The sequence below is a fragment of the Erpetoichthys calabaricus genome, chromosome 16 (genome assembly GCF_900747795.2).
Source record: "Erpetoichthys calabaricus chromosome 16, fErpCal1.3, whole genome shotgun sequence".
Taxonomy (NCBI): domain Eukaryota; kingdom Metazoa; phylum Chordata; class Cladistia; order Polypteriformes; family Polypteridae; genus Erpetoichthys; species Erpetoichthys calabaricus.
The window spans coordinates 51271449-51284081 of NC_041409.2; the positions used below are offsets into that span (position 1 = coordinate 51271449).

At 40.2% G+C, this 12633-nt stretch overlaps 1 protein-coding gene across 2 annotated transcripts in view; it reads right to left on the reverse strand.

Moving 5' to 3' along the window:
* Positions 1-12633, reverse strand: part of vps39 (VPS39 subunit of HOPS complex) — a 199400-nt gene that overhangs the window by 107911 nt on the left and 78856 nt on the right. For both annotated transcript variants that reach the window (XM_028821154.2, XM_028821153.2), the window contains exon 16: positions 8364-8437. In XM_028821154.2, the coding sequence (XP_028676987.1) occupies positions 8364-8437 (74 nt within the window). The remainder of the gene's footprint in view (positions 1-8363; positions 8438-12633) is intronic.

Consider the following 12633-nt stretch of genomic DNA (forward strand, 5'->3'; position numbering starts at 1 on the left):
CCAGAAGCTGATGGAGGAATTAATGCCCATTTCCCTGACGGAGGTCACAAAGTTAGTTCAGCAACTCCGCAGAGGCAAGGTCCCAGGGATGAATGAGATCCGATCAGAAATGCTGAAAGCTATTGACATTGTTGGGCTGCCATGCCTTTTTAATGTTGCATGGTTGTCGGGAGCTGTGTCTTTGGAGTGGCAGACTGGTGTAGTGGTCCCCATATTTAACAAGGGGACAAGAGGGTGTTCTCCAACCACTGGGGGATATCACACTCCTCAGCCTCCCTGGGAAAGCTTATGCTAGGGTACTAGAAAAAAAGACTCCACCCAATCGTGGAACCTCAGATCCAGGAGGAGCAATGTGGATTTTGTCCAGACCATGGAATGGTGGACCAACCCTTTACCCTCATGAGGATTTTGTAGAGGGCATGGGAGTACGACCAGTCAGTCCACATGTGTTTTGTGTGCCTAGAGAAGGCACATGACCATGTTCCTCGAGAGATTCAGGGGGTGCTGGGTGATTATGGGGTTCCAGGGCCCCTCATAAGGGCTATGCAGTTCCTGTATAATAATGTTGTGAAAGGCTGTGCTTTGTCTCCAATCCTGTTTGTGATTTTCTTGGACAGGACATCAAGGCGCAGCCAGAGAATTAGAGGGGGTCCAGTTCGGTGGCCTTGGAATCGTGTCTCTGCCTTTTGCAGATGACGTGGTCCTGTTGGCTTCATTGAGCTGTGAATTCCAGCATGGAATGGCACAGTTTGTGACCGAGTGTCAAGTGCGAGGGATGAGTATCAGCACCTCCAAATTTGAACCCATCATACTCATTTGGAGGTGAGTTGCTGCCTCAAGTGGAGGAGTTTAAGTACCTCTGGGTCTTGTTCACGAGTGTTGAGATCGTGAGATCGACACGATTGGGGCAGCAAACACAGTTATAGTTGCTATACCAATCTGTAGTGGTGAAGGAGGAGCTCAGTCAGAAGGCGAAACTCTCGATTTACCAGTTGTTCTACATCTTTACCCTCACCTCTCACCTATGGTCATGAGCTTTAGGTAATAACCAAAAGAAAGACTGCAGGTGTAAGCTGCTGAAATTAGTTGTTTCAGCAGGGTGGCTGGGCACTCCCTTAGAGATAGGGTGAGAAAAGGCATAGAGTAGAGCCACTGAACATCCACATCGAGAGGTTCAGGCATCTAATAAGGATGCCTCCTAAACACCTCCTTGTTGAAGTTTTATGGGCACAACCAACTGGAAGGAGACCCCGGGCACTCTGGGAGATTTATAACTCCCAGATAGCCTGGGAATGCCTTGGGTTTCCACAGTAGGAGTTGGCAAGTGTGGCTGGAGAAAAAGATGTATGGGCTTCACTAGTAAGACTATTGCCCCCACGACCTGTCTTTCGTTAAGCGGTGGACAATGGATGGATGGATGGACGGACGGACATTTGCTGTTTTTGCCTATCAATCTACATTCAAGAACCCATAATGACAAAGTGAAAACATGCTTTCAGAAAGGTTTCCAAATTTAGTAAAAGTCAAAAACTGAAGTATTCAGACCCTTTTCCTGTGGCACTCCACATTGTGCTTAGGTCCATCCTGTTAGCTTTAAATTCTCCTTGAGATGTGCCTAGAGCTTGATAGGAGTGCACCTTTGGCAAACTTAATTGATTAGAAAGAGATGTGTACGAGTGTATTAAATCTTGAGAGGGAAAAATTTGACCAGGGGTGATGAGACAGAGTTTGCAAATTGTAATATAGTGTGTTAAAATGTCCAATTTCAGACAAACTCATTTGATTAAACTATTTTTTCTTCTACACTTTGCTAAAAATATAGCTTCTCTTTTAATTTTGTATGTGTATTCTTATGTTTAACGTTGCTCCTTGTTTGTAAGCCACAACATTGCAGGAGCCTTTAAACATGAGCTTTAACAAGTTAAAGTGCTATAAAGTAGCCTCAAGTTTCACACAAACAGTAATGAAGTATCTTGTATCTTGTATGTTGTGCGCTTTCGAACAACATGGCAAATACATTAGTCTAATTATAAATAGAGGATTTGGAGTCAGTGGTACCAGAAACTGAGTAGCGGGAGTCAAAGGTTTTGTGCAGCAACTCCACAGCTCTGGTTTTAACAGTGACAAAAGGGAATTTAAAATTAACAATTTTGTACAACTAAAACAATGCTGGCATGGCAAAGACAACTGTCTTTGAGTGACCCAGCTAAAGCCTAAATATGTGAAAAGACACCTGAAGATGGCAGTTTACAGACATGTCCCATCAAATCTAATGGAACCTATGAGAATCTGCCAGAAGGAATGGGAACAAATGTCAAAATCAAAGTGTGAAAAGCATGTACAAACTTACACAGGGTGAGTTAAAGCTGGAATAGCATCCTGTGTGGTCTACAAAGTACCCTAAGTTCTTGTCTATAAGCCGGACTCATGTATTAGCCGGAGACCAAAAATCATACGAATTTTTAAAATAAAATCGTATCATAGATAAGCCGGACTCATGGATAAGCCGAACGTACTATAACCTATAACTAATAGAAGGGAGGGAGGTCAGTGGTCTCACTCGCGCCCATTTAATTTCTTTAAGGGGGGAGAGAGTGTGAGATATTGCCGTCTCTCTCACTCCCCGCATGGCGCGGTTGGAGCGGCCGGAGCGCGTTCTTTCTGCTCTGGGCGTCGCCGAGTCAACACGAGCGCGTAGCGGTCATTTAAATTGTGATTTTATATGTAAGCATATTTAAATATATATCGCGGATTTCTGCGGACAATGGGTCTTTTAATTTCTGGTACATGCTTCCTCAGTTGGTTTGCCCAGTTGATTTCATACAAGGGACGCTATTGGCAGATGGCTGAGAAGCTACCCGGCTTACTGTTCTCTCTCTCTTGCGCTGACTATCTGTGATCCTGACGTATGGGGATTGAGCAGGGGGGCTGTTTGCACACCTAGACGATACGGACGCTCGTCTAAAAATGCTGAAAGATTATCTTCACGTTGCTATCTTTTGTAAAGCTGATTCCTGAAAAGACATGCTGCACAGTGCTTCGCATACTTAAAAGCTCGAAGGGCACGTATTGATTTTTGACTGAAAAACAAACTCTCCCTCTCTCTCTCTTTGTCTGCTCCTGACGGAGGGGGTGTGAGCTGCCGCCTTCAACAGCTTTGTGCCGCGGTGCTTCGCATACTTAAAAGCCAAACAGACATATTGATTTGTTTGCTTCACTCCTTTGAAGAGGAAGATATGTTTGCATTCTTTTAATTGTGAGACGGAACTGTCATCTCTGTCTTGTCATGGAGCACAGTTTAAACTTTTGAAAAAGAGACAAATGTTTGTTTGCAGTGTTTGAATAACGTTCCTGTCTCTCTACAACCTCCTGTGTTTCTGCGCAAATCTGTGACCCAAGCATGACAATATAAAAATAACCATATAAACATATGGTTTCTACTTCGCGGATATTCTTATTTCGCGGGTGGCTCTGGAACGCAACCCCCGCGATGGATGTATAAGCCGGACTTATGTATAAGCCGATATTCTATTTTTTCATTTTCACAACTTTTTTCCTTAGATAAGCCGCGGCTTATTGACAAGAACTTAGGGTACTTATTTGAGGGTCTGAATACTATGAAGGACAGATTTCAGTTTTTGATTTTTCAATAAATTTGCAAACCTTTCTGAAAACTTGTTTTCAGTTTGTCATTATGGGTTGTTGAGTGTAGATTGATGGATGAAAATGAGATTTTTTTTTTTTAATAAGGTTTCTGAATACTTTCTGAATCCACAGTGTGTGTGTTTATACTGTATATAAATCAGACTTATGCTGAGGCAAAGTGCAAAGTTGCAGAATAGATTAGCTTATAAACTTCTAATTAAGCCAATGCTTTATTGTCATAGACAAGGCACAAATTACATGAAAGTTCAATGGCAGTTTTGGATATAGTTGAGTATGGTCAGAACTGTACCAACAGGTAGTTGCCAGCTGACATGCAGGTAAGGCCCATACATTACATGTAATGTTTAACATGCCATATGATACCAGTGTAGGACTGATGAATGTACAGGGGTATCCTGCTAAAGCCATGTGCTCAAGGAACCAGTGCATTATGGGTATTCAACATGTTGATATCATGCTGCATTAGAATCAACAATTAACTTTATATGTGGAAAGCATACAATTGTCCTGTGAAAATAGGGAGAATGTGCCAGTTCTTAACAGGGCTGATAATCAAACACAAGTTGCTGAAGAAACTACTAACTATGTCACCAAATATCTGTGGCCTGCCTAACAGTCCCTTTGTAATATGCATTAAGTTTCTTTGCTTTTTTAGCAGGATATAAAAATCCATTTGCTTTATTGTTCAAAAAGACACAAAGATTACATGGCGACAATGAGGCCCATGATATTTTCTCACTTCAGTTTATTCTAAAATCCTATTGAGGCTATTTGGTGAAACTAAACTATACCTAAATGAGAGAATGTGGTTCATAAAATGGATGGATGTTTGTATATAGACTACTATGTTAAGAAGACATCAGAGTGGAGCACAACACACGTGTGATGTAGAGAAAACCCAAATTAAGAGCACAGGAAATTCAAGTCCAAGGTATTATAGTGCCACTGTGTGGATAAATAAAATAACAAAAACATTTCTGGTCAAATCTACTTTAACAGAAAATCAAAACAACTGCCACATACTACTCTATTTATTACTATTATGCAGAATCCCTAATATCCCCAGTTGTACACACAAGTGTATTAATGATCTTTTGCCATTCTTCTGTTTACTTTGCCTTAGAGATCGGATTCCAGAAAATATTTCCAATAATAACACAAATGAAAACAGCATGGACAAAAATGATGGGCCCCTTAACCTAATACTTTGTTTCTTAACCTTTAACGTTTGCAATCACTACAATCAAGTGATTCCTGGAGCTCTCCATGAGATTTCTACACCTGTCAACCAGTAGTTCAGCCCACTCTTCCTGTGTAAACTGCTCAGTGGAGTCAGGTTTGAAGGGGACTTCTTCAGACTACATGTTTCACAACTTTCCATAGATGTTCGACAGGATTCAAATCAGGGCTCATAGAAGGCCATTTCAGAATAGTCCAATGCTTTGATCTTAGCCACTCTGCTTTTAGCTCTGTGTTTTGGATCATTATCCTTTTGGAGGATTCATGACTTGCAACTGAGACGAAGCTTTCTGACAGTAGGCAGTACGTTTCACTCAACAATATCTTGATCGTCTGGAAATTTCATGCACAGACTGAAGGTACCCCATGCCAGATGCAGTAAAGCAGCCCCAAAACATAACCAAGCCTCCTCCATGTGTCACAGTAGGTACGGTGTTCCTTTCTTTTCTAAGGTCCCATGGACCTTAAACTTCTTTATAATATTTGCAACTCTTGTCACAGGCACATCAAGCTGCTTGGAGATGGTCTTTTAGCCTTTGCCTTTCACATGCTTGTCTATCATATTCTTCCTGATCTCCTCAGACAACTATCTCCTTTGCTTTCTCTTGTCCATGCTCAGTGTGAGACATACAATGATAACGAACTGCAGAGTGACTACTCTTCTTTTAAATAGACTGAACAACTGCAAGTGGAGACGTGTGATACTAATTAAAGAAAACAGCTATTGTGGGGGAAAAAAAGAAAAAAAAAATCACTCAAATCCAGTTATTTCTGATCCTTTGGTATCAACAAATGTGAATCCAAATCAATATTGTATTTAGTCTGCAGTGTTATGATAAAAAAAATGGCGCTGATTACATACTGCCTAATGCCTCAGTGGATACAAAACTCAGTTATTCTTAATGATACAGTCAAAGTAAAAAGTATGTGAACCCTTTGGAATTATCTGGTTTACTGCATGAATTGGTCATAAAAAGTGATCTGATCTTCATCTAAGTCACAGGTACTGATATACACAATGAGCTTAAACCAAAGACACACAAAAAATTCTACTCTTTTATGTCTTTATTTTACAAACACATTCAACATTCACAGTGGTAGTGGAAAAAGTAAGTGAACCTTGGGATTTAATAACTGGTTGACCCTCCTTTGGCATCAATGATTTGCAGAACTGCCTTAACTCTTCCATATTCTTTGGTTGTCTTCTGTGTATGGCTCTCTTCAAGTCATTCCACAGCATCTCAATAGGATTGAGATCTGGGCTCTGACTGGGCCACTCCAAAAGGCGGAGTTTGTTCTTCTGAAGCCATTGTGCTGTGGATTTGCTGCAATGTTTGAGGTCATTGTCCTGTTGCATCAGCCTCTTCTGAGCTTAAGGTAACAGACACCCTCACATTATCCTGGAGAATTTGTTGATAAACTTGTGAATTCATTTTCCCCTCAATGATGGCAAGCTGTCCAGGCCCTAATGCAGCAAAGCAGGCCCAAATCATGATGTTCCCTCCACCATACTTTACACTGTAGGGATGATGTTTTGATGTTGATATGCAGTGCTCTTTTTACACCAAATGAAGTTCTGCTTGTTCCTCCCAAATAGTTCAATTTTGGTTTCATCACTCCATAAAACATTTTCCCAGTACCGTTGTGGAGTGTCCAAGTGTTCTTTCGCAAACTTCAGGTGTTCAGCAATGTTCTTTTGTGATAACAGTGGCTTCCTTCTTGGTGTCCTGCCAACGACTCCTTTGTTCTTCAATGTTTTATGTATAGTTAACTCATGAACAGAGATGTTAGCCAGTTCTAATGACTTCTTCAAGTCCTTTGCTGTCACTCTAGGGTTCTTCTTTACCTCATTGCTGACTTTGCGTTGTGCTCTTGGGGTTATCTTGGCAGAGTGCCCACTTCTAGGCAGAGTAGCCACAATACCAAATTTTCTCCATTTATAGACAACTTGCCCAGCAGTAGACTGAAGAATATTTAAAATCTTTGAGATGACTTTGTAACCCTTGCCAGCCTTATGTAAATTAACAATTCTCGATTGTAGCTCTTCAGACAGCTCTTTTGTGCAGAGCATGATTCCCATTTGGTTATGCGTCTTGTTAAAAGCTCAGACTCAAACTTTACAGTGTTTTTTATCAATCAAAGTAATTCTAGGCCACACCTCTGAACTCGTTTCATTAAATGGACTCCAGGTGTACTAAATTCTGACTACAATGAGCTTTTTAAAAAGTCAATAGCTTGGGTTCACTTACTTTTTCCAACCTTCAGTTTCACAGTTTGAATGATTTATTCAATATGGTCAAAAATTCCCTGAAAATCTGTGTATCTTTAGTTATAGGAGACTGTGTTTGTTCATTATTGTGACTGACATGAAGATACGACCATGTTTTATATGGGAATTAGACATAAAAATAGATAATTCCCAGGGGTTCACATACTTTTTACTTTGACTGTAGTTAGCTCTCAATCATCTAAATCCTAGTGGGTTTGACTTTTCTTCTTGCCCTGCCCTTTTGGTTACTGGTTTCTTGGTTTTGTTTTGCTTCCATTGTATTGTGACCTTTGTTTATCCTGACTTAGACTATTGCTACTTTAATCATCAAGGACATTGAAGTACCCTCAACAATAAAACATTACGCCACAATGTACAGTGGGACCAAGACAACATGGAGAGTAGTATACACCTCCCACTGCAATAGGCCAACTCAGATTGGCATTAGTGTCTTCTTGCCTAAATTATTGAGAAACAGATTATCTACAAATGCAACTCAAAAAACTCCTCAAATGAATGATGAAGAAGTTAAATGTTTTGATTACAAAAAAAAATTAGACTGATAAGTGATGATGGCTACACTTGAAGCAGTATTGGATCGGTACTAGAACTTTTACTTTGGTATCAATACCAGCTTTTGAACCTCAGCCCTAATACCAAAACGATTCCAAAGCAAATAACAAATAACTCCAAAACCCCACGTCTTACTCCAACCTCCTTCGTGCACTGCACATTTGCAAGCTTCCCTGACGTACAGTGCCATTTCACTGTGCCATTGCAACGTACTACAAACCAATTCCCTCTCGACAGCTGTGAAGTCGCAATTGCATCAAAGCAATAAGAGTTGTTTGAAGCATGTTGTTTCATTTTGTGAAGACTGTGAAATGGATATTTTTCCACAACTGCAATAAAAAGTGATGATTTGGGGCTTGGGGGTAAGAGGAAAGTTGTTGTTTTCTTTTGGAACAGAAAATCCTGAAATGCTGATAGCATACCGTTGTCTACTTTGAGTTTTTTGGTACTTTTTCAGTGTTGGTATATCACGCAACCTTAATTTGAAGTCAAGTAAACCTGGTCAAAGAGGATCAATGAGAACACAGACTGTTCTAACAATTTTGCCAGCATATCAAATGCAGAAAGCAAACAGACTTTGATTAAAAAAAAAGATTAACATTTTGCCTAAACCTACCTTTAAGCCATCTTCTGGGCAGGTTTTGAGAACCCAAGGAGCAAACTCAAATATAATTCCTAAATTCTCACTCCCTGAAACAAGACAAATAAAAAAAATGAGTTAAATGAAAACCTTTTTATTCAATAATGCCAACCTACAATGTCATCCTACTTCATATGATATGCAAGCATATAAAAAGACATATACATCCACAATCTCCCACGTTATCACTGCTATCACTCGCTCTTGTATAGCAGGCACCTAATCCTAGACTTCCACACAAAGCCCTAGTAAAGGATCACATGACAATGGAGACATATCTGGTGCCATAGAAGGTTGTTGCTCAAATCTGAACATATTTTTCTGACATAGTGAGGCTTCAAAACAATGACACTGGCCAATGTGCTCTCATGGCTGCACTTTTGTTTATAACCAATTTCATGACCAAACTAAGAGGACAGAATCAGCCTCAGTCTCTTCACACAAAATCCAAGATGTGCTTCAAAAATTAAACTGGTTTGTTTCCAAACCACTTAGGAGAGAATTGAATAATGTAAGAATACAAACTGCCATTCCAAATCTTGCGACAGAAGACCTTGCCCTAGCTGTCTGGTGAGGTGGTTTCTCCATTTACCCATCTCCTAGCATTGCACTAAGCATTCTCTCGTCTTACTGGTTGAAAGCCTTTAAATCCCACTTTTGGATTACCTCAGGGCCAAGCTACAGAGTATGGTCTTTCACAGATTGCCATTTAATACTAACTGCTGCATGTAGTACCCTGGTGATAGCTCTTTCTAAGGCAGGCCTCTAAAGCACTCTTTCTTGGATAGCATGGACTTGCCTGCTTCAGGGGAATATCCCTATTGTTAGATGGTGACCTGTAGGAGTTGTGATGAGGGGATTCGACTCAACCCTGAGGTTCTCCCAAATCACTGAGCTTCTCACCCTATCACGGAATGTCAGGCCAGAGACCCTACAAACAAGCCTCATGTCTGCTGCTTGTATTTGCAATCTCATTCTTTCAGTCAGTACTCACAGCTCATGACCACAGGTAAAAAACAAGGATGTAGTTTGACTGTAACTCATGAATAATATCCTGGGATACTTAAACTGCTCCACTAATGGCAAGTGTTGTTCCCCCTCACTTGGAGAGAGCAATCCATTAAATTTTCAAGAGAGAAGCATCTTCAGACTTTGCTGTGCTGATCCTCATTTCATCCAATTCACACTCAGCAGCACAATACACAAGTGCTTGCCAAAGTCATAGTCATATGAACCAGCAACAACTGTCATCCTTGGATATGCCTTGATACCCTGGTCCATGAAACCACAAACAGAAGTGGTGACAAGACACAGTTTGATAGAGTCTGACATTCAATATGAATGAATTTGACTTAATGGCAAATATTCAGACACAAGTCTCATTGCTTTCATATAGGAAATGAACAGCAGGCAAGGGCGGCCCTGTTACCCCATACACCTGCAGAATATTCCATCCACAACACATGATGTGGGACACAATCATATACTTATTCCAGATCTATAAAACACATGTAGACTGGTTTATTATACTGCCATGCCTCATCCAGCAACTGTGCCATGGAGCAGAGCTGGTCTAATGTTCCAAGGATGGAATCCATAATTTTCCTCCTGGATCATTGGGGTAACTGTCTAGACAGATTCTTCCCTCCAGCACCTTTGCATGTGCCTTTACATGGGACAATGAGGAGTGTGATTTTTCTGTAGTTGGAACACAACCTCTTGTCCCCTTACTTAACTATGGGGGCTACCACACCATTCTGCTATTCCAAGGGTGCTTTAATAGCCTTCCATGCAACAGTAAATGGACACATTAGCCCCGCTATACCAACAATCTTCTACGTTTTCAATTTCTCCGGTTGGATTTCACCCACCCCAGCAGCCTTACCACCACAGAGTCCTTGGACCATCATGGTGACTTTGGCAACACTGATGGAATTACCCCCCCACCCAACTTGACACCAACAGTATGTGTTTATTATATATCTTATGGCTATCCTAAACTATACATAAAATTTCATCTGGACTGTTTTTTGTCTAAACTGTGCCCCATTCTCTCTGATTGCTTCACTTAGTGTCCACTGACAATACCATTTTATGAAGGACTGTTTTCAACTTTCATATTCATCTGAAGCTACAGTTTTACAGAACATAGCAAAATTTTTACTTCAATGACTGACCAGTGTGTAGCAAATCAGCACTCTCCAATGCCATTATAACAAAAACGAATGGAGTAAGGTGTACAAATTGAATATTTTAGATTCTACATCTGGATTTTTTGTGTGAACTGTGCCCCATTCCGCCTTCTTTTTGATTGCTTCAATTAGTGCCCACTGACAATACCATTTTATGAAGGACTGTGTTTTCTATTTTCATATTCATTTGAAGGCTGCCGTTTTCACCTGCAACTGTGCACAAGTCATAAGCTTAAAGAATACGGAAAATATTTTTTTAAATCACATATAATACAAATGTATATTTAAAACCAATAACATGTTCAAATATAGTACATTCAAATAGAAACTCATTTTTACACATGAGTATTGATACACTGACCTCCACTAATATTAGCACCCTTCTAGCTTAGTGTGTATCTGTCTGGCTGCAATGTCTCTGTCATTCCAACAGACTGTGTTTCACAAACATTTTTTTTAATAAAATGCATTACATTTTTTTTATTCCAAAAGATGGTCCATCACAAACATTAATACCTTCAGTCATATCCTTCACTTACGCAATCTTAGGGAGTCAGAGGCAGTTAGCGGTAGTAGTAGTTTATTTATATAGTGCCCTTTACAGACAAAAGATCACAGAGCGCTGAACAGCAAATACAGCACAAATACAACAGTTAAAACAAAACATAAACAAAACCAATAAAAACAATAAATAAACAAGCTGGAACTATTCAGCACTGATTAAAAGCTTGTTTAAAAAGAAATGTTTTTAGTTGTTTTTTTAAAAGAATCAACAGACTCGGCACCAACGCACACCACAAGGCAGGCTATTCCATAGTCTTGGTGCCACAGACTGAAAGGCATGATGATCCCCACAGGTATTCAGCCGAGGGCGTGGGAGAAGTAGAAGGCCCTGTTGCCTAGATCTGAGAGTCCGACAAGCTGCATGGTGTTGGAGCAGGCTGGTTAGGACTCAGGAGATTGTCCATGCAAAGCTCTGAAAGTAAGTACCAAAACTTTAAAATGAATTCTATAAAATACTGGGAGACAATGCAATGTGTGCAGAATGTGTGTGATATGATCACCCCGGCTAGCGTGAGTAAGGAGCCTGGCAGCTGCATTTTGAACTAACTGAAGAAGTGAGAGAGGACTTGCTCAAACCCGTAAACAGAGCATTATAGTAATCAAACCGTGAGGAAATAAAAGAATGAACAAGCATCTCCAATTCTGGTTTTGAAACCGCATTTCTTAATTTTGAAAGATTTCTTAAATGAAAGAAACACGAGCGGCTGACCGATCCCAAATATTGATCAAGCATCGGGGACTGGTCAAAAATAACCCGAAGGTTGCGTAGACTCAACTTAATAACAGGAGAGATGGAAGATAATTTTAAACTTATCTCAGAATGAAGAACAGGGGGAGCAACAATTAGTACCTCAGACAGACAATCAACCAATGTGACCAATGTATTAATTTGGTTAGGCTTAAATGAAAAATAAAGCTGTATATCATCTGCATATAGATGATACGAGATATCCTTAAAAGAGTTAAGAATCTGCGATAGGGGCAGAATATATAAAGAGAAAAGTACAGGTCCAAGAACAGTGCCCTGTGGCACTCCACATGTCAAAGGAGCAGAGTCAGATGAAAAGCCAGCCACACCGACTGAGAAATTCCTATTTGACAAGTAAGTGGAGAACCAGTCCAAAGCAGAGCCAGAGACACCTAACAGTTCTAATCTATTAATCCGATGGTCCACCGTATCAAAAGTTGCAGCAAGATCCAACAGTATAAGCACAGAGCACTGGTCTACATCAGCAGCAATTAAAAGATCATTAAAAACTTTTAGAAAAGGTGTTTCTGTAGAATGTTGCCTCTGAAAACCAGATTGAAAAGAATCAAAGAACCGCTGCTCCTCTAAGAAGGCACAAAGTTGCTGTTTAACCACCTTTTCCAAAACTTTGGCAATAAAAGGCAGTTCTGATATTGATCAGTAATTACTCAAAATAGAGGGATCAAAATTAGATTTTTTCAACAGCGGTTGAATTACAGAATGCTTAAAATACGATGGAACC